Source organism: Rhea pennata, chromosome 2, assembly GCF_028389875.1.
Source record: "Rhea pennata isolate bPtePen1 chromosome 2, bPtePen1.pri, whole genome shotgun sequence".
NCBI classification, from domain to species: Eukaryota; Metazoa; Chordata; class Aves; order Rheiformes; family Rheidae; genus Rhea; species Rhea pennata.
Genome location: NC_084664.1, coordinates 149,482,038 through 149,505,176, shown reverse-complemented (window position 1 = coordinate 149,505,176; position 23,139 = coordinate 149,482,038). Strand labels below are relative to the sequence as shown.

At 40.5% G+C, this 23,139-nt stretch overlaps 1 protein-coding gene across 1 annotated transcript; it reads right to left on the bottom strand.

Annotated features, from left to right (window-relative positions):
- Positions 1-797: 797 nt before the first annotated feature.
- SLC30A8 (solute carrier family 30 member 8) lies at positions 798-22,468 on the bottom strand. The gene is made up of 8 exons (XM_062568393.1): positions 22,389-22,468; positions 12,246-12,469; positions 8,834-8,980; positions 5,209-5,362; positions 4,449-4,638; positions 3,940-4,045; positions 1,956-2,090; positions 798-943 (listed from the first exon to the last, which is right to left on the bottom strand). Exons 1-8 carry the CDS (start codon positions 22,466-22,468, stop codon positions 798-800), a joined length of 1,182 nt encoding a protein of 393 aa, XP_062424377.1.
- Between the last annotated feature and the right edge of the window lie 671 nt (positions 22,469-23,139).

Genomic DNA, 23,139 nt, shown 5'->3' with positions numbered 1-23,139 from the left:
AAGGAGTTCCAAAAGCCCATTACAAATGTCCCATCACAACTTGTCTTAAAGCAGTGCAATATGAGGTATGGATTGTCTCAGTGGTGGAGAATACTGCCCATGTCTTGCAGAAAATAGTTTGGGGAGGGCTAGCTGTAAAATAAAGAGGGCCATCTGAGAAATAAAAAATATGTATATTTGCAAATGTGAATGGAGTGAATCCTCTTTTGATCTGTGTTACTGAGTATGGTGCATATCTGATACTTCCCTTATCATACAAGAGGAAGAGTATCCATCAGAAGGCAGGGAAGGTGCATGCCACCATCTCTTTCTTTCCCAGGTCTCTTCTTACTGTCTTTATTTCTCCTGCTAGCTTAATTATTCTCCTTTATCCTGAGTAATGTAGTTGAGTTTTGCTAATACCAAACTTACATTTCAGCCCCTTATTTTGTGGTAATTAGTCTGCTGGTAATTTGAAGGTTGATTAGCTTTTTGTTACCTGCAATTAGAAACAGGCAGTCTTAACTGTTGCTTTAGTGCCAATCTGCCATAGCTATTCAAGAATAATTTAGACGCCTTCTCTTGCATTTGAAGGCAACCACTGATAGACAAGTAATCTAGCTGATGAATGGACCTAATACTTGTTTTCCTATGGCAGATAGTCAACAAACAAAGGTGCACAGACTGCTCTCAGTGGCAGGGTTTTTTAGTTCAGTTAATTATTCTTTGTTGTTAATCAATTGCATGCAACTAGCACATATAGCCTCCACTGACCTGAAAGAGGGATGAGCAATATTTTATATGGAATATTGCTTCATTTAATCCCTGGGCTCTTGACAGAAGACACAGTCTAGTTTCTGATCCTCTCTTGATTCAATCTGAATGGTGATGGAGTGGAAGCTGTAGTTTTCAAGCAAGGCTTGGATAATATCTTTCAAAATCTTCTGTCTGTCCACTGCGTCTGCTATAGATAGCAAGCAGAAAATAACCAAGTTACATAACACACAATACTTCAGAAAAGGGTAAGTGAATGTTGAGAGATATCATTTGCAAACAGCCTGGCAGCTTCTAAACAGAATTTTGTTTGGAGAAGTTTGCTTGTCCCTTTTATCCTCCTTTCAGGAACTTGTGTGTCGGCAAAGGTTTATTCATTCCAATGTGGTGAAAATATTCAATTTTGGCAAGAGTTGGGCTAAATTTAATCGTCAAAGAAATTCTGTTTGGCATAAAATATTTTCTAGAGGAAAGTAGAAATACTTAACAGAGATTAGTTCCTACAGTCAAGGAATAGCAACAGTGCCAAATGATTTGGGTGACCAATAGGCCAACTCTGTTTGGAAAGCTGAGACTGCATGGAGGACTTGGCCCGTGAACACCTTCTTGGCCAAACATAGGTGGAGTTTTTTTCCTAATATAAACCATGACATACGTGAGTTTCAAAAAGTAAAAAGATAAACAAGAAAATTACTCTAGATAGTGATCAGGTAGGGATAAGGACAAAATTAAAAATTATATTTTTTTAAGATGAAGTGTTCTCCTGGAGTCACTTCTCCAGTGAGGTATGTTTTAAAGATTGTTTTACAGCCAATGAGACATCAGGAATACAGATTTGTCATGTCAGTTATTATTATAGTGATCAACTGTTTTCACAGTTGATAAATCCACTCTAAAATATATTTGATATTGTTTGTATGAGAAAAATCCAGTCTGTGTCAATTTATTTAAAATATCCTGCAGTTTATTCTCTTGTTTCACAGCCTCTATGGATCTTCAGTTATGTAGCAGGTCTCTGTTGTCCTGGCAAGATATATGGGAGGAGGATCAAAAAACCTTTTTTTTATTATTTTTCAAACAAAATAATGACATTTGTTTTAACAACCAACACATACACAGTCAGCTGTAACTCGATCAGAAAAGACTGACCTTTACCAGGCAGCAGCTGAATACTTACTCTCTGCTTACAGAAATTTACTGACCTGCAGCAACATGAGCAGATAGAATAGTTTGATTCATTGTCAGAGACCAAAGATGAAGGTTGTGAACAGACTCCACTTTCTCAACTGCTAAAATTCTTGCTTTCACTGAATCATAAGCAAGTCCTTTTGTTGTTCCTTAAAAGGAGAGATCGTGGGAAAAAAAGAACATATTTTGAAGAGACAAGAATGATGATAATTGGAGGAAAAGCGTCATTAACCTTTATTCAGTTGGATGTACTCTTTTCTTATTAAAATATTCTACTCTATGGACAGCAGTTCTGTTTCAGAGTTCACTGTGAAATTTAATTTTATCCCTGATTTTACCGTGCCTCATGGAAGAATGATATTCAAGTATATTTTAGAGAGCTATCCTGAGGGTCTAGTTTGCATATGGAAGTAAATTATTTAGACAGATCATTTATTTTGCATCAACATCTTTTATGGCTGCAGATACTGTGATATCACCTGAGCACCCATGAGGGACTCTGCCCTCAGTAGATTTACATGATAGAGAAGTACCTGTTTAAAAGAGAGGGAAAGGCAAAAATGAAGACTAAAATGGCTGGACCCAAAAGTCTTAGATGAGGTGAGTTTAGATCCCAGGCTTAGTTAGTTAGTAAAACAGTGATTGTTTTCCTAGGTGAGTCTTCTTACAAAAGATGATGGTGGTGATGACCTTTGTTCAGAGTGAGGACACTCGTGGTAGGATTAGCTGCAATATGAAATTTAGAGTTGAATCTAGATCTAAATCTGACCAAGCAATTTAACTATGGATCTTCCCTAGAGTGTCATGAGAGTTCAGAAGTGAACCTCCATGTCCACTTGAACAGCTATGCCCATCCTGCTTCACCTGCATCGGTTAACCAGAAAATATTTTTAATATCACCAGTTACTAAGTGCAACAAACTCAATATTAGTTATTTGGTCCTTTCATATGATAGCCGCTATTTATTTGAACTATTTGTGTTAATAACTTCAGCATTCCGTGCTTTGCCCTATCAATTTATTACAAGAATGATATGCACACGGTCTTTAGAGAAATCCCTGGACAGTTGGTGCAGGTATGGCACAGTCAGCCACAGACATGAGCTTCTGCACTGCTCCAATAACCAACTTCTCTTTTTAAAATTATGGGCAGAAATATGCTATGTAGGAACTAGGAGATTAGTTTCAGATACCTCCCCAGAAAGACAGTGTAAAGAGACTTTTGGCAGAGGGGAATAGAGCTTTGCAATTTTTGCATGTGATTATTGGCTAGAGAAACTGGGAATCACTGCTCCAGGAAAGAGATCCCTACATCTCAGAGACTGCCAGGCTGTAACTGTTCAAATCATTCTGCCTTGCAAATCAGATGTTGAAGCCCATAGCTGACAGCATTAAATATTACTAAATCCAGTCATACTTGCTGCCTTAATGCTAATGGGCTTAGAATTGCACCTGAACGTGACTGGATGCTTTTCTGGACCAACATAACTAAGAGTCTTTTAAATGCCTGTCTCTTGCACTCAGCCTATTTCACAGATACAGCTCAAATCATAATCTTTTTTTTTTTTTTTTCCTTTGGTCTTTTTTGCCAAGGCTTGTATTTCACATGGGTAAAGGAATTACACAATGAGCAAAGTAAGTAGATGTCTCATATGCCAAAGGGGTGATAAGAAGCAGTGTTACATATATGACAAATGAAAGCAACTTAGTTTTAAGAATACATTGGGGTTTCATTAGCAAAACACCTGCACACACATTTTATGAAAACAGGAATATACATATAAGGTTTCCAGTGAATGATAGAAAATAGTTTCAATTAAAAGTGTGACTAGGATTAAAGTATGATCAGAATTATGAGAATATTGGAAACCGATATAAAAGTACACTATCATACTTTTGTCAGTGAATGTAAGTGTTACGGAGAGAGAGGAAGAGAGTCAGAAAGACAGAGAGACAGAAAACAAAATATAAGTGCATTGATTCTGGAATCAGGTCCTACCTTCCATTAACACAATCAAAATATCCCTTAAAATGGTGATGGTTGTTGCCAAAACAAAGATGGAAAACACAAATGTGCAGATTGGATCAGCTATTTTATACTCTGGCTAAAAAAATATGAACAAATCACTTTGTTAATTTCATTACTGTTGGTTACTATAATTTATAAATAATTAATCTCAAATAAAAATATATTTCATTCATCTAGTACAGAATCAACAATGACTGACCGCTGCCAGTTAGGGAAACTTAGCATACAGAATGAAGGCACTTTGGGTGAGGAAGGGGAGAGACACAAAAGTATCCTACTTGTAGTTTAAACACCAAGAAGCAAGTATTAAACTCTGAGCAATCATTTAAATTCTCAGGAATGAGCATAATTGTCTTTGACTAAATTACAATGTATATCATTAAGACAAAGAAAATACGTACATAGTATCTAATGTCACAGTGCTATGAAAATAACTTATCCTTAATTGCAAGGAAGGCAAGAGAACTGATAAAACTAACCTTAAAGAAGATGATAAGTGCGCTAATTAGCACACCAATACTCTGGAATAGATCTCCGATAGCATGCACAAAGGCGGCCCTCAGACTGGCATTACTCAGAGCTGGCTTTTCTGGAGGAGCTGATGGATGTTCGTCGGCTGGTGCCCCATGACTGTGCCCGTGTCCAGTCTGGTGCAGAATCAGACTTAGCCTGCAAGAGGTGTAATGCTGCAAATATCAGGGAGGTCATTGCATTGCCAAAAGCAGTTGTGTCACATACATCATCATCCTTCTCACTTCTGAATGCAGAATATTAAAATGAGGCACAATAGGCAAAAATGTAGACGGACTAAACAGAGAATTCCTAGGTGTTTCCATGTTTTGCATGCAAACAAGAAACTCTGTGAGCAGAGGAACTAATTAGGCCTCATTTTTATGGACTTCTTGGATTTTCTGATGTCTAATAAAAGTTAGATGGAGATTAATCTTTTCCTAGGGTTTGTGCCTTCATAATCACCCTTTCCAGGGTGACAACTAACAGAAAGGAGGACAGTAGCTGCAAACCTCAATGGGAAGTAGACTCTCTCTTCCCTACCCTATACAACATTCTTATAAAATGTATAAAGGCTGAATATTTAATGCCAATTTCTCTCCATCGTCGCTATTGAAATACACCAGCAGGTTCCTGGTTGAAAAGCTATTTGGAGAGTTTACAGAGACTGACAGACTGAAAGGCCGTGAGTGCAGAAATTTCAGCTCCTCAGGAAGCAAGGCTACTTACAGAGTGGTGGCCAGCACTGCACAAGCAGAAGTAATGAGCATCACTGTAGCATCAATATTGTAATCTGGGTGTAGCAGCCTCATGGTAGCCAAATATGTCAACACACCAGTCACCATCCAAATGATTATCACAGACATCAAAGCTCCCAGAATTTCTAGGCATTCAAAAAAAAAATCTGATTTTAACAATGGTCATAATAGCAATGAAAGGAATTTTAAGGGATTGATGCAAATGCTTCTAGGTTTATGAGTTTTGTGAGCTGGGAGAATGATTGTTGTGTGTTGGCAGCCTTGATGTTCACAAAGAATGGGTCAAAAACCTTTCTAGTCATAGGTAAATCTATTGACTGCATATTTTAGGGTAACCCCATTCCACCTTCGCCTGCTCTTGTCCCCTTTACAGCTTTAAGTTTCTGGGGCATTTGGAGAAAGAGGAGAGATGAAAAGATGATTTGGGGAGTTTTGGGAGGAGCAAAAGGAGGAGGAGTGGGAAGGAGAAACCTGGAGAAGGCTAGGATGCAAGAGCGATTTCTTTACATCTTACATACTTGCTCTGCCAATGTGGCATGAAGTCCCTCAGGATCTAGCCCTCCTCCTTTAATGAGATTATCTTTGTCACAGGAGAGGAGTTAGAGGGAAGAAGAGAGATGCTACTTTCTCAGATGTGCTGGAAGACACAATCTCCCTCCATAACTTTCCTTACTTCTACACACCACTCCTCACTTCACACTTCAGAACGTTGCTGACAACCTCAGATGAGGTCCTACCAGTGAAACCTCCCCCTCCTCTCTCCTGGGACTCATCCTACCAATGCCAGAATTTTTTTTTTTTTTTTTTCTTTTTTTTGGCCACTAGCAGAGATGAGAACAAAAGAACAAAAGAAGGGGCTTTTTTTGTTCCTGGGGCAGCAAAATTCAATCTTGTCTCTACTGGCTGTGAGTTGAGCTCAAATAAATCCACTGTCCCCAAGGTCACCTTTTATTGCACTGCTGTAGCTGAAGTCTGGGGATGTTCATATGAACTTACAGAATGTTTTTAATAGTATGTAGGACTAGTAATTGCCATGTGACTTGAATGGATAAATGTGGCATTTTATGAGCATGACTGAGACCATATAAATGAAAATGAAAGTTCACAGTAGAGTAAAAGAAAGTAGATAGCTGGGAAGACCAAAGCACTTGCACAAATCTCCACTGTCAATTCATGAAAGCAGTTGAAACTCATTATTTTGAATATGTTTTTTTAAGGTCATATATTTTGCAGCCATCCAGGGTCCTGATGTTTATCAAAATAAACGTTTTATTATAACTGACAAAGTAATGGGTTGAACAGAACTTCACTGACAAGGAAATCAATTTTTGCTTAAAAATACATAGAGAGAAACTAACATAAAGCATACCTAGTGTTTATACTTCCTGCAGGTTGCAGGAAGAAAGCCCGCAATCTTTGCCCCACTGAAGGTGTTAAAGGATGTGCTATTATTAGCATCAAAAGAACCAACAGTTTTTGTGAACACCTATGTGTGTGTGTGTGTGTGTGTGTGTGTGTGTATGTGTGTGTGTGTGTGTGTACTTCATCACTGGATGAGGTAGAGGTCATTTTTAACCCACCTAGGTGAAAATACACATTTTTCACTGTAGCATCTTAGTAAAACTTTAGCTAAACTGACAGATCAGTTCAACAGTAGTAAGCGTTGTACTTAAAATGTTCTCTGTTAAATTTCTTCAGAAGTACTAGCTCTATTAGAGCACAGCATTCTCTGGGATAAGATTACTTGGGGAACTTCCAATCACAATAGAGATAAAAAACTAAAGCTGAAGAGAACTGTCCTTCCTGGAAGTAGGTCTGGCTTATACTATCAGTCTGATTCAATACCATGCTTCTAACCATGTTACTGAAAGTAGCTATAAAGCCAAAGGATTATGTTGAATTACTGTCTTGACTTCTGCACAGTCTGCTTCTTCAGTTCTGGCTTGGAAGATAGGAGGCATTCAGACAGTTTCAGCTAAATCTGAGCCCCGTCATGTCAAATCTTTGCATGACAAATACTACACATCAGTCTGAGAAAAGTGTGGAAAATGTGTATTTCACCGTCATGGAGGGTTGCAGCTACAGGACTTTGGTAGTCAACTCAGTGATTCTGCCACCCATCTAACTGCTCTCAGCTACTCTCTTAGGGCATCTACTTACATTTTAAACTGGAGATATAGCTGGAGAAATAAGCAAGAAACAGGATAACTATAATGGAATGAAATTAAATAACCACTGACATTTGATTTTTTGATGTAACTAAATTGAGCCCTAAGACATCCTGTAAAGGATTCATCTCAAGACTGAGACACCTAAATTAAAATGTAGGTGTGAGAGAGATGTCTACATTCCCCTTGCGGGCAATGCAGTTGTAATTAATAGGGTCAATGGGGCTTAGAAAAGGATCCAGCTGATGAACTGCTTGGGACATGACTCAGTGAAGGCTAGGTGACTAGTGCCATTTGAGACGACCAGTGCTCAAGACATCCACATGGCACTGTTAGCTACGAGAATAGACCTGTAGAGATCCTTATTCTTTTGGAATAGAGCTGAAGAATAGAGACTTTTCAACTGATACCAGATTACTATGTTTAGATAGCTGTATTGAGCTCTGAGTACCCAACTTGTGTAAGTTGAATCACCCTCCACCCTTCATTGACTGCCTAGGAACACATCCTAGTCTCCTAACCATGAGTGTCTGGTGCCACTCAAGACACCTGCTCTTCCCATGCAGAAGTGTCAGATACCTAGAGATTTCCAGGTAACACTAAACCTATAGATTTAGGTAATGGAATTGAGCCTAGTTCTCTACTAAAAGTATCAGAAACTCAGACATTTAGCTTACATGTGAACATCTATGTGTAGACATCTACATTTAGCTGTCTAAATCTCAAAGAGAATCATACCTTCAGTAAATTTTTATTCATGTCAATATTTTACTAGTGCTTTGCATTATGTAAAAGGCACTTGTATTAGATTGTCAGGCTCCTGGTATTAGGTGGTCATCTGTAAATACACTGATATATTAGTTGAAGAGGGAGAATGTTCAAAACCAACCAACCACCTTCTGATTAAAAATAGCAGCAATAAAGACATATGGAAGGAGAGAATTTAGCAAATGGCAAATGTTAAAAGGTCTTGTCACTCTTCAAGGAATCTAGCATGGTTGGCTTGGCTTGTGCAAATAATTCAGTGGTTTGCTTTATCATTCAATAAATGGAGTAGAACCTCATTTTTATGATTATTATTCCTTTTATAGAAGTTGTTGTTTCATAGTAGATTGAGGACTCAGTCCTGTGCACTCTCAGGTCACTAAGGAAAGTTGCTATCATCACAGCCAAAGCTAGTGCTTGTCCAAAACTGCATTAAATAATGAACTGAAAATCATATTTGTGGATAAACGAGGCCAGTGCTATTTTCTTCTTTGAAGCCCATTGGCTTACTATGTCTGTGATGTGTCCTGGGAGCTTTGAACATTAGTGAAATCTCTTTCCATTTCTTGAGACCGGTGTTGGACATCAGCATATTTTCTAGTGCCTGGCTATAATGGATTGCCTTTCCCATTTCACATGTTTGTACTATAAAATATTTGCTACCTGCTCTGTGCCATCCAAAAGTTAAATGCTTTGTAGGAGGTTTAGATGCTAGCCAGAGTGAGAAGAGGCTGATTAGGAAGCTTATCAAGTCAACCAGGATGTGTGCTGCATCGGTGATCACAGCCAGGCTTCCAGCAATCTGTCCCCCTGTATAAAACAAATGTGCTTATAATGACTTCTTTCAGAGGTTTGACTTGACTAGATCAAACTCAAGACCTGATTTGCTGTAAATCAAAGCGAGCATTTAATTTTCAGTGGTCATCTACATGACTCAAAACTTCACAGCATGTTTCATTTTGCACCTTTTTCATGTAGTCAAATGTATGAATTAACAAAATGTAACATGACACATATCTTGGTCCGAAATACATACCTGGGAGAATGTCCTAAGGTTGATAAGAGTGCTGTTGTTACATTACTAATAGAGCAGGAAGGAAAGTTTTAATATTAGATTTTCTGATACAAACTGGCGTTAAGGGTCACACTTCCAGTATCCTCGCACTATCCCTCCACAGATTGCTGATATTAGTTTAGTGTGTATGCATGAAAACTCACCGCCTTAGCTTCTGGGGTTCACTATCTGTGACATGAAAATATGCGCGTTCTTCTTGATTTTTGGATGACTGGATTCCAGACTGCTAATTTGGCACAGACAGCATTAAAATAGGGCCAAAAGGAAAGGTTTCAACAGAAGAGCTCTGATATACAAGCAGCCATTTTGGTGAGGGAGTAGAGAAAAATGTTCTGTTTACAGGACTGTATCTATCATTTTGCATCTGTAATGTATGATTTAATTTTGCTGTTAGAGCTGCAAAAATGTGGCTGAATGTCATTTAACTTCTGGAGGGTTTGATTTCATGATAATTCTCAAACAAAAAAAATATTTTAGGCTATCTGAAATAACATTTCTTTTAACCAGTAATCCAAATATCATTTATTTGCCAAAATCTTCTAACTGTGTCTCAGACCTGAAGGCTAATGGAAATAAATTAAAAGTTGCTCTAAACTACCACAGCTGCCACCAGCTGCAAGGAGAGACAAGGATCACAGGCAGGAAGCTGTCCTGCCAATTTGTTACAGCCGGGGAATCTTTTCATCACAATGTAAAAGCATGAGATTGTGTGAAATGATAGAGCTAAAACGTTCCATATATTTCAATATATTTCTGTACTTCTTCAAGCATCTAATTAATTTCTGCTCACCTTTTTCTCTTGAGCATAACCTGTATGAGAATCAATGAATCATGAAAAACATCGTAAAAAACAAAATGCCTCATTTAAACCCTTTAGCAAAATAGCACTGCCAGGGGGACATACGGAGTTGTCTCTTGTTTCTTATAGATGGGAAGTCTTCATGCCAACAGGATGAAATAACTTAGTTTATTTCCTCCCATACACATTTTTTAGATTAGAATTCCTAATATTGTATGATTTGCAACCACAGTGGAATGTATATTGCACTTACAAGGCACTTTTTTTTTCGGTTATATCCCTATACATTCTGTTTTCTACTGCTTGAGAAAGAGCAGTCAGGACTGCAGAATTTTGCAGCATCTTATTCCTTGTGGTAAAATGAAAAATTTAACAGCGTGAAGATTGGTCAAAACATGAGCAGGACCCGCGGCATTTACAGGAAGGTCACTACACAGTGACTAGACACTGTATGCATGGTAGCTGTTTCCTAAGTTGGAACCTATTTTACATAGCAGAGGGACTGTCTGACGTTGCACAGATGCTAACCAAGGCACCAGCTGCATTTCAGCAAAGAAAAATACGTAGAGCACAAGTTATCTGCAAAACCCTATTGCATTTTAGATATCATATTTCCATGTTCTTTGAGACAACATTACAAAAGCTTGCTTCTAGCCTGCTGTCTTTGAAAGGTGTTAGCAAATGATTATTTCAAATATTGCTGGCATTACTGATGCCTTGGGTGAGTATTTGAGATCTCAGTACGCTTATCCTAGCAGCCTGGTCGAGCCTTTGCATTCTTTTCGACGTGATGACACATGCTGGATGTGTCTCTTATTCTAGTGCTTTTATATCCGGGATGTATATAGAGTGTCATCAGTTTGACTGATATCTCCAATTTATGGGGCTTGTCATGGATTTGCATTAGAAGACCAGCACATAAATGTCTTTCAGAGACATTGGTGTATCAGATTCAGCCAACAGTGTCCCTTTTGGGAGAGCAATGAGGGCCAGCACAGATGGTTTGAGCAGTAATCACATCAAAGACTAAGGGATTCAAAGAAACACAACTTCTCAACCTCTCTGAGTATCATGCAGCCTTGTTTCTTCTGTTTAGCATAATGTTGCCTGCAGAGGCTGTTTGCCCTTAAGAGCAGGAAGGAAGGAGAACATGTTCTTTGCTTTCCAGAGTAAAGCCTGAATCATAGTTATATGCATTATTGCTTTGTATCAGCACTCCCAACAAGTGGCCTTTATGACTTATTATTGCTCACAACGACGGTTTATAGCTTTGTATATCACAAAGCAGTAGAAATTGTCAGTCACTCAGTGGTCAATCATCAAGCACATGCTGTCTAGACTAATGATTAAAAAAATTAAATGTATGGTTCATAATTACAAAAAATCTCTATAGACTGCTGTCTGTAACTGCAGTTAATAACTGGTTTGTCAAAGTTTAATGGTCTGAATCAAAATGATCTTCAAGCCTGTTACTTAAGCTGTCACTGCAAAAAAGCTGTTTGATTCATTAAGCAAAATGAAACATTTAGTTAACATATCATCTGTCCTTCCAATTATCCTTTAGCATTGCCGTATTCACCAAACTTAAGCCTAGTGATTAACAGTTTTGTTAATAATGCATTACTTCTGGCAGCAGAAATCACTGCTTGGAGATCAGAAACATGTACCAGTTTTCACGGGCAAGACACACGCATGTGACCTACAAACAACAGGGCTTTATGCAGATGAAGCATGTGAGAGGGAAGAGCTGGAGAGAGGGATTCCTGCTCAGCTTGGTAGCCGAGAGGGAAGGTAGAAATTCAGCTGCTCTTTCGGTGCCTGCACTTCTCACCTGTGGATAAGTCAAAGCCTCTCTATTTCATTTTCATGGGGCTCCAGGGGCATTAGATACAGGTTTCAGAGCTCTTCCTGGCTGATTTTTGTTACATTCCTGGGGCACATGTGACAAAACCTCATGGATTCTTCATTCCTTACATTACCTCAGGATAGGGAGGGGGAAATTAAAGTACCAAGAACTATTGGGTAAGTATAAATATCACAGAAGCCAAGCTGAGATCAGATCAATGGAACAAAACAAAATATAATGTTCTAAGAGAAAGCCCCTCAAATACCCTGGATATTGTAGGGTAGATACAGGTGCAAAAGAGCATGACTGCAGCCACGCTTGAGGACAAAATGAACTATCCCTGGCCACGAAACACTGGGTCTAATCAACCATAAATACTCCCCTGTAATCTCAGCAATCATGAAGAAAATGCAAATTACTGATGCTGCATAGAGCTTCTGCTTGGCTTGATGCTGTTCCCTTTTCCTGTTCTCACAGGCCTGTGAGTAGCCGTGACAGTGATATGCCGGATTAGCTTCAGTATCTTCTGTTTCCTGCTGCTGCCTCACTTCATTTAAATTCTTCTGATGCCAGTTCATCCTATGGGATTGAAGGAAACAGAAAGTTAAAAGAGAAAAAAAATACATGGTTATTTGGGTGTCTAGCCTTGCAGCCCCTGAAACTATACAATTAATGCTTTTGTAGGATAAACCAGTGTTGAAAACAGCAGAACATTTCATTGAAGAGTTTTGCTCACGCAGGCAGAACTCTGCAGCTGGAGGCCCCGAGGACTCTGAGCTGCACATGAAATGATTGCTCTGGCTGTATTTCCCGGTTCTTTGGGCTGTCCTGCATCATATACAAATTTACAAAGCGCAGGATGGATTTCTTAGGCTAGTTTATGCACATAATGAAAACAGAGTCAAAAAGGAAAAGAATCTGATTGCACAGTATATGATTCACACTTCAGGCAAATACACGCTATATTCAGAGTAACAGGGAGTTAATTCCATAGGAATCTTTAGGTTTTTATTCCCACCAGCTTTGTCAAGAAGACTGTGTTGAAAAAAATCTTAATTCTCAAATATAATTGATCAAATAGATTTCTCTTTTCTTTTCATATGCAGAACTGTTTTAACTCAGATTTCTGCTAGCATGTGAAAGCTATCTATTTTCCAGCAGAGCCATTTTCCACAGAAAATGCTAGCCCCCAAAATTCAAAGAGCTCTGATTTATAAAATCAAAGAAATCAATTCCCAATGGTATACTGACACCTCTGTGCTACTGATTTCATAAAAAGGACAGAAGTTCAGCAGAACTGACTCTTTGAGCAGCCCTCCATTACAGGGTGATTTCCCAGATGAATCTGATCTGCCACAAAACCTCAATATTGTCCTCAGAGCTCCTGCATAGGGAATATGGGATGGGGAAAGAGGGGTCCGAGGCTGAGCATATTGCATTTTTGGAGGCCTGTGGCTAATGGAGTCCCCCAGGGCTCAGTACTGGGTCCCATCCTGTTCAACTTCTTCATCAGTGACCTGGATGAGGGGACGGAGTGCCTCCTCAGCAAGTTTGCTGATGATACCAAGCTGGGAGGAGTGGCTGACACACCTGAGGGCTGTGCTGCCATTCAGAGAGACCTGGAGAGGCTGGAGAGCTGGGTGGAGAGGAACCTCCTGAGGTTCAACAAGGGCAAGTGCAGAGTCCTGCACCTAGGAAGGAATAACCCTTGGCACCAGGACAACCTGGGGGCTGACCTGCTGGAGAGCAGCTCTGCAGAGAAGGACCTGGGAGTGCTGGTCGATAACAGGTTGACCATGAGCCAGCAATGTGCCCTTGTGGCCAAGAAGGCCTATGGTCTGCTGGGGTGCATTAGGAAGAATGTTGCCAGCAGATCAAGGGAGGTGATCCTGCCCCTCTCCTCAGCCCTGGGGAGGCCTCATCTCGAGTACTGAGTCCAGTTCTGGGCTCACCATTACAAGAAAGACATGGAACTACTGGAGAGAGTCCAATGCAGGGCTACAAAGATGATTAGAGGTTTGGAGCACCTACCCTATGAGGGATGGCTGCGAGAGCTGGGCCTCTTGAACCTGCAGAAGAGAAGACTAAGGGGGGGGATCTTATCAATGTGTCCAAGTACCTGAAGGGAGGGTGTCAAGGGGACGGGGACAAACTCTTTTCAGTTGTCCCGTGTGACAGGACAAGAGGCAATGGGCAGAAATTGAAGCACAGGAATTTCCGCCTGAACGTGAGGGAGAATTTCTTCCCTGTGAGAGTGATGGAGCCCTGGGAGAGGTTGCCCAGAGAGGTTGTGGTCTCCTTCTCTGGAGATCTTCAAGGCCCACCTGGATGCAACCCTCTCTATCATGCTCTAGGTGACCCTGCTTGAGCAGGGAGGTTGGACTAGATGATCTCCAGAGGTCCCTTCCAACCTTATCGATTCTATGACTCTATGATTTTAGCTGCCTAAACTGCTGAATGACCATCATGTCTGATGCTTTCACTGAAGTATCCCATAGACTCCTCCAATTTATTCCAGGAGGCCCCAAGGTGGTTTGGTAAGTAGTGGTGGTCTTCCTTATCTGTGAACAAGGAGCTCACCTGGAGAAAAACCCAAAACTCTGGCCCAGGAGATTTGAATGAAAAACATTATGTTACTCTAGCTACAACATTTGTTGCTGCAGCTGCTCCTAATGTAATAACCCCCATCGGTAAAACACACCCTCCCATGCACCAAGATTTGTGGGAATGCTCTGTGGCAGCAAAAGACGAAGTCTGCTCAAATGTGCATATGTAATGCTTGTACAATCACATGTTATAGCTATTTGTGGTCTATGTGTGCAGGGTCATAATCCACAAGTCTATCTGGGAATGTAACCAACGCCGCTGCTGTTTCAAAGTCTAAAATTACCCTGGAGGCGTGATGTGCACTGGGCTTAGTTGCACCCTGTAATAAGAGCCTCTTTCCTCAGTCAGTGTACTGGGACTCTTCTTTGGGATTGGGAAGAGCCATTTCTGCAGCTGTGTTAAGGGGACCTGTGCCCTGGGGAAATTTTAGTGACTTTTTGAGTCATTTCTGCACTGCTTATGAAAAGGTAAAAATCTCATTGGAAAGAAGGCATGCTGATGGCTGCCAGTCTGCATCGTTCACGTCACAAACAAAAATTGCCTGGAAGTCACCAGCCTTTCCAGCTGCCCTTTCTGAGTAGCCTCGTGAGCTTCCGCTGCCCTGTGGGAAGAAAGTGAAACTTGTGTGCGGAGGACGAGGGGAAGAAGAAGAGTCCCATGCTGCTCGCAGACTTTGCCCTGCAGCCCCAGCCCTACTGATGGGGTGGAGGCAAAGGTACTTCAGAGTTGTGGATACCTAGTCCCCTTTTCTGCTCCCTTTTTCCTTCATTAGCATCGAGGTGGCACTGGTGCAAGGAGAAGAGCTGGCCACCCCATTACCAGAATCTTCTCTGTTTCCTTAGCAGCCAAGCCCTGCAACCGTACATAATCCGTGTGGATTTGGTTTGGTAAATATTTTTGAGATGTTCCAAGGACTCAACATGTTCCCCTGAGTCAGCTAGTTTTCCTAGCAACTTAGCATGTTGTCTCTGTTTACTTAACTGAGACAACTGATTCCCTATACGTGCTGCTGTGGAGTTTGCATGAAAGAGCAACTGGTCAGATTTAATTCTCAATGCCTAGAGATATGGAGTTTTCTTAGGCTTCCCCCCCTCCCCAGTGTTTTACTTAATTTTCCCTATGACAACAAATAAATTGTTGCTGAGCTGCCTGGGGAACGAGCCGCCCATCTGGCAGTCTGGGTCCCTGTTAGCCAGCCCCTCTCCAGGATTCCTCCAGTTAAGCTATTTTTATATTCATTGGGCTTCTCATGTGCACTGTGTCACTCATGTACAATATTTTGCTGATATATTAGGCTCAGAAGGTACAACAAATTGATTTCTTCCAGATGGCTGAATTAAATACTGTAGTTTTCTCACTGTCCCTTGGAGATTAGGGCATACAATATTTTCTTTCTTGTGATCCCTCTCTGGAGTTAAGTTCCAGTGCTCTTCTGTATTTTGCATGTAAAATTAATTTTCCTTTAACTCAATTTTCATCAGTTGGCACTGAATATTAAAATCATCTTAAAGACATGAGTTATGATCAGCTCAATAGCCTGCCCGGCCAGGGATGCCAGATTTACCCCTGCAGATTTCTGAGCTACCCATATCCTTTTCTTGCTGTTAACAAAATAGGTCACTTTCTGATTTCCCTCTACCTTTTTTTTAATCTTCAAGGCTATCCGTCAGCTAACAAAACCTCTGAATATCACTGAGAGGGAGGAAAGTGCGTTTCCACAGGTCTCATTGAACAGACGCAGATGCAAACATAGACATCACAAAACCATAAATGTCACATTTTTCTATTTAACAGGTGCCTCAATAGAAGTGGCCTGGTCATCAGAGGTGGTGAGCATTCACTACTCTCTTTGAACTCAACAGGGTAAGAAAGAGTAGCGTCTGGCCTGTTGAGTTAGGAAGACTCATGCTAACTCCTATGTGTAACCACTTTTTTTCTTGCAAGAGCAGCCTGCCACTAATTAAAAGAATCTGAGAGACAGTTTTATAAATGTGTGTAATCAAAAGCTTAAGGTGCAGAGATCAGCTCTGTCAAACCATAAACCCCTCCTGTGTGTGTCAGAGCAAGACGTAGCCTTTGAGCCTCAGATCTCTGCTCCAGCAGGTTGCAAACGGAGTATCAGATTAAAAAATAATCTTTCCTCCATTTCGAATTCTCTTTCCTTTGCAAATAGACAGTCAGGTGGAACGTCACAGAAATGCACCTACTGAGTCATACCTGGAAGAGGGGAAGGAGAAAATGTGAATACATGTTGCAGATTCCGCACAAATCATTAATGGGAGCTTTTGATTACAACTTCCTTTTGTTTGCTTTCACTTGATCTGTGGAATGTCTTGATCTACGAGCTGATGGGAATAATCCTCTTCCTCCTAGACCATTATGTGAGCCCCAGTAAAAGAGAGTAAAATGCAGAATCACTCCACTTCCCACAGGAGAGCACCTCCTTCACAAAGGAAAACAGTAACTTTTTGCTGCCTGAAAGGATAATGAAAATTTCTTCAGAGAAAATGTATCACAGCCATATTCACCTCCCTCATATTGATGATTTCAGCTCATATTGTTCTAATCTTACAGATAGCCAAGTCATTTAGGCACCTGTTTATAGCCTGACTGTCCAATTCTCCTTTTTCTTTCGTAGTATTGTGGGCACACAAATAAAGGTAAATATTTATATATGGTTATTTTATTTAGTCTCATTTTGTGCATCTGGGCATCTATACATTGTAATCATAAATCCACTGTGAATAAATTTCCTTCTGTATAACACTATAAGAGTAGTTGTATTGAGTCAGACCAAAGAGATCCACGTAGCTAAGCATCCAAACTCTGGTGTGAGCTTCAGGGGATACATACAAAAAAAGTACAAGAAAGGAATATGTACGGAGTGGTATTTCCCCTTGTGCATTCTCTCAGGTTGCACAAATCCATAGGTTAAAAACTTGCTGAAACAGAGCTTGTGTCTAGGAGCCCTTTATGGATCTTTCTTCTATGAACCTGGTAAATTTGTGGAATTGGTAAATTCCATAGCTAAATGTTTTATGTAAAAATAATGCATCCTTTGTTAATCTTAAGCTGACTGTTTGATATTTTAATTAGTTCTTGTACTGTTAGAAATCATGAGTGAACATTTCCTGTTTGACTTCGTGACATCCTCCATGATTTTATGTATCACTATTATATCCCCTCAACCATCAATTTCCTGAGCTAGAGCTCTAGTTATTTACTTTCTCTGCATATAGAAACAATTTCTTATCTCTTACCACCTTTGTTCTAATTTTCTTTCTGAGATGAGGTGGACATAACTGTGCTTTAGAGATGGCATATGGCCAATATTGGGTAAGGTCCTTTCTACAGGGTACTAATGTCACCTAACACAAGGACAAAAGTAATCCATCAACATGATGAACTTAGTGGGTGATAGGATGGATGTGATGTGCTGAGTCTCAGCATCTCTGAAGCTACGTGGCACGCCTGGGGCCAGGTAGCAAGTAAGCATGAAGGAGACAACTAAACCCATTCAGCAGTCACAAGAACTATCTAAAGTGTTCCTAGGCATTGACTTTCTGCAAGGCAAAAGTGGTGGAAACCCTTCATCTGATGAGCTCTGATCTCATAAGAGTTTTCATATTTGCAGCAGGAAGATAGAAAAGGAAGAAAACATACCCTGCACTCTTGTTAGAGAAAATTAATCTACATCTGAAAAAAATCATCTCTGACTGTCTTCAAATTTTCTGCTCACTACCATGAATCTAGTGACAGGGATGAATTACAAGCTTAAGGCTTCACTAATAGGCAGAAATAACTACAAGTCACATTAATAGCCTGTGCTAACAACTTTTAGACAACTTTTTTTACATGAAGACATTTTTCTTTCAAAAGTGGCCTTTCTTTACCCCTTGATTTTTATCTCAGAGACTTACTATTACTCAGTTGTGCTGGATTTGGTAAGATTCAGTTCTTCTGTGAGTTATAGTGTCTCTGCAGTAATGTAGGATAGATATCAGAGTGACTTAGCAGATAGTCAGAAAATTTGATGCCTATAATGTACGTTCAACACCAGAAGTAGAGGAAGGGGTAGATTTGCTGTTGTAACTCTAAACTTTAGACTTTTAGGGTGATTAAAGCTTTGAATCCTTCTGCCTCTTTATATCCTAATCTTTGTATTTTACTTAGAGTAAAATAAAAACAAAAATTTTGGTTTAAGAAGCCTTGACTTTCACCACCATGATGGTATTCAAAATCTGACTGTATACAGAATATACAATCAGAAGTCCAGAAATTGATGATGGATCAAGCCAAAATGTAACTCAAAGTGTACTTAGTACAATCTTATGCAAATCCACTGATTTATTCAGTGGGATGTTAAATACTTCTGGTCAATCTTATACTGATCTACTGCCAGCAAGAAATGTAATCATCTGGCCCATCTACATCCATGTAAATGTGATGAATTTGGTCAAAGAAGTTTTCTAGGCTTTGATAGGTGATTAGCTAGATCATTAGATAGGTAACAACATAAAGAATGATGAATTTTCTGCAGAGTTTATCTCCCTCCTCCAACACTGACAGTAAAAAGAACATCTAGCTAGAAAACTATCTTAGACACCTAAATTTAGATGTAATTTAAATATAGGAGATATGAATTTTGATATGTTACAGTTAACATTGAATAAGACAAGAGGTTCTGACTACTCAGCTTCAGACCCTGTTATTGCTATGGTTCATATGCTTCCTGGAGGCTGGTTACAAGCGAAGTCCTCTCTATCAATCCAGCAACCAGTCCTGCTCAATATCTCTCTCAGTGACCTGGAGCAGGATGTGAAGTGCACTTCAAGCATGCAGATGACACCAAATGAGGGGTGCCACTGATGCACTCGAAGGCAGGGCTGGGAGGAATGAGCAGGAATATTTAGAACTCATCAAGAACAAAAGCAAAATCCTATAGCTGGGACAGAATAACCATTATTTCCACCACCCCCACCATCCTGTCCTCGTGCAGGCTGGAAACTGAGCGGGAAATAGTTTTGCAGAAAGGGCTCTGCAGGTCCTGGCAGACAGGGAGATGAGTATGTGCCAGCAGTGGGCCCCAGCAACAAGGGGAGACCAACAGCATCCTGGCCTGTATTAACAGGAGTGTAGCCAGTAGGTCAAGGGAAGAGGATATTCCCCACTAATCACACTTTTGAGACCACATCTAGATTATTGTGTCCAATTTTAGAGCGTCCAGTACAGGAAATATAAATAAACTGGTGCAAGTTCAGCAAAAGGCCAGGAAGATGGGGCTGATGGACTTGGCCTGAGGAAATAGGACTTGTTCAGTCTAGAGAAGAGGCAGCTTCAGGGGGATCTAGTAACAACCTACCAGTACCTATGGGGAAGTTATTGAGAAGATGGAGCTTTACTGATGTGCACAGAGAGGATGAGGACAATGGTCATGAATTAAATTAAATAAGGTTCAGACCAAAAATAAAGAGGGGAAAAAAGTGAGTTGCCTGGAGAAGCTGTGCAGTCTCCATTCTTGGAGGTTTTCAAGATTTGACTGAATAAAATTCTGAGTAACCATATCACAGCTGCAGAGAGGTCTCTGCAGCTCCTCCTGAGGTCCCTTCCAACCTTAAATATCCCATGACCCTATGACTGACCTGATTTTCAGAGAGCCCCCTTTTAAGCATTTTAAGTTTGACATGGGAAACTTCAATACATCCAAACCCAACTGTGACTACAGACAGTTTCAGCATGCAAATGATGTTCTCCCTGTATTCAGATTTCCTACTTACACGATTAAGATAAAAACAATTTTGTTCCCTGTGTATCATAAGAATGGCATTTATTAAAAAGAAAGAGGTCGGGGGATGGCAAAGAAATAGGCAATCTGTGTGCAAAATAAATTCTGTTGAGAGCATTAGAGCTGTTCATTAAGGCTATACACAGAGAATGGAAAAATGTAGTAATTTATACCAAAGACTAAGATGAACTTATTGCAACTGATCAGCGTATGACACCTGAAGCTGTGCATGCAGCCGGTCTATGTAAGTCAGCGCCCACAACATTGCGTTCCTAGCCCTGCGCTTGCTCCCTGCTTTCTTGTGGGGCAGGCTGGCTCCATCCCCCAGGGAAGGCTGACCTCGTGCCCCTGGGCAGGGCTGCACAGGGGCAGTGGGATGAGGGTTTCCTGCAAACTACTAATGCCTAACAGCAAAACGGAGACCCTGGTTCTCCAAGATCTATGGTTGTTGCTGTGATACAGTAATTAGATCTTGCACTTAATAAACCTTCACCTGACAAAAAACGAAGGAGATGCAGTGCAAATACCACATGCCTAGAGGAAGAGTCCTCTTCCTGGGGAGCTCTGTTACTGCTAGCATAAGTCAGCCATCTCAAGGACATCTGTTGTGGACTGCTCCTAGTAATAACCTTCAGGCTTTGGGGTTGTTACAAATATATGCAACAACAGGCCTGTATGTACCCATCCCAACTAAGTTTAATCCTAAACTAGAAAATGGACTCCTCTGGAAGGTGAGACAGATATCAGATGGGGGGATCAGCTACCTGTGGAAGCTGCATCCCACCCATATTCTGCCTGGAGATATTCCCTCTTCCCAAGGTTCCTGGGAAGCAGATGGGCTTTTTGTGAGGCAGCCTAATATTTTATCCTTGGTAATTTCTGTCCCAGGACACTCTTCACCACACTGTGCAAACTCCTTGTCTGGAGATGTCCTTGAGTTCAGGGTGACAAGGGACCAAAGGGTCTCAATCGCTGAAGCTGTACCACACAACCGCAGACTATCTAAAAAGCTCTGAGATTCTTCAGTAACAAAAATGAGTTGCAGAATCATATGATATCTTTTTAAAATACAAATATTACCACAAAAGCCTTTTTAGACAGTGCCATGCACATTTGTGCAGCCATGTAGTACTATTAAAATAAAAACTCAGACAATCAAATGACTAAAATAAGGTGGCAGTGACCCCAGTAAAAGAGCATGGAGTGGTAGATTTCCATTGGAACTGACAGTGTTTATGTCAAATTTCTGTCCCATGCATTTTAAGAGAGCCAAGCAATAAATAACCAGAAAACCAATGAGATAATGGAAATGTCAAAAGGTGCTAAGCTGTATTTGAGCAGCTATTTTCTTTAAACAATACTTGCTGGTCTGAGACAAGGGGAAGAACGAAAAAAGTCCAACTGTAAAGCTAATTTCTGATAGAAATGAATACTTTTTAAGCTCAAACTACAAAATATAGTCATTTAATTGGCATTTTTAATAGCACTAAGAATACATGCCTTCAGGTTTTCACATGGTTCGGTCTACTGTGGCCTACCCTTTGATAGGATCTCTCCTCGCTCAAGGAAGCCTTTACTCACAGGATCTCTGGCACACAAAGGGTACATCAACTTCAGGTCTGAGAGACTATCCACATGAATAAAGTTTTGTAGGATCAAGTCCTTAACACCATCACATTTCTTTCACACCAAATAGATTATTTAGACTTTCCGGCATGAAAAAGCTTTGAATCAAATGTTGTCAATAGCACTATTATGGTTCAGGCTAAAATTGCAGTATAACCTATGAGGTTTTGCATCCTACAATAAATCTGCTAAGCTTGTAAAATACATAGCAAGAGACACTTGCTTCAACAGTAGATTGGTTCAATCCATCACAGATGAACATACATCAGGCTACTGTCTAGTAAATGCATCAAACATTTAATAAGAAAGTTTGGAAAGGGAGAAATCAAATAACACATTCTGAAAGCAGTGAAAGATGTTCCCCATATACACTGTGAGACTCCAAGTGCTCGAATTCAACAGCACGCCTGCAGATCAGTGGTCTCATAGTGCTCTCAAAGGCAAAGCAAGGGAAGTGAAGTGAACGCTGAGCAGTGTTACCTGTCCAGGGCTAAGGAGTACCTCCTGGTGTCTCTCTCACTCACAAGACAAGCTCTTTCAAGACTTTTTTTGGCAGCCATGAGGAAAGTTGGTGGGGTTTTGCTTGTTTTTGTTTTTCCCCCCTTAAATGCTTCGTCCTCCTTTGGAAATGGATGCCGGCAAAAATGTCCTCACGGCTTATGGAGAAATCTCTGCCAAATGCTTCTAAAGCAAAAAGTTTCAATAATCTGCTCAATAAACCCACGGCAAGAGAAAGCCGCTTTCCTATTGCTAGTGGCGTCACTAACTTGCCAAACAGTAACTCGCTGAGTGAGCGAGATCTGAGGTTTGGGGCCTCCCTCTTATGCTTTTTTTTCTATTTTCTTCTCCATTTTGAATGCTCTAATTCGATCTTTTCTCACATGACGAGTGAGTGTTCTCATACTTGCTGACTCAGGGTCAAGCACAGCTGTGCACACACCGACTTACACACACACGCACACGTGGGCTTATTGAAATGCAGAAGGAAGGTGATTAAAATGGCCTGAAACAGTCAAGCCACTGTTTGCCTTTCTGCTTCCTCAGCTTGGAAGGAAAGTACGCCTCTCAGCCCAGCTCGACCCAAACCTCTTCAATCTGAGTTATCACTCAGATTATTTCTAGCCCTGGCGTGTTTGTTCCAAATGGTTCAAAACAGAAGGGATTGCTTATTATTGCCATTTGCGGCACAGGTTATTGAAATCTTCATTTCCCCAGAAAGGACTGTGGGTTG

What these genes read in the sequence shown, in the direction of transcription:
- SLC30A8 (XM_062568393.1), bottom strand. Translation starts at nt 22,468, where the DNA reads ATGGCTGCCAAAAAAAGTCTTGAAAGAGCTTGTCTTGTGAGTGAGAGA. An exon ending in TACTCCTTAGCCCTGGACAG is followed by an intron (nt 12,470 to 22,388) that starts GTAACACTGCTC and finishes TCAATCCCATAG; the next exon opens with GATGAACTGGCATCAGAAGA. An exon ending in CACTTATCATCTTCTTTAAG is followed by an intron (nt 4,046 to 4,448) that starts GTTAGTTTTATC and finishes ATATTTTTTTAG; the next exon opens with CCAGAGTATAAAATAGCTGA.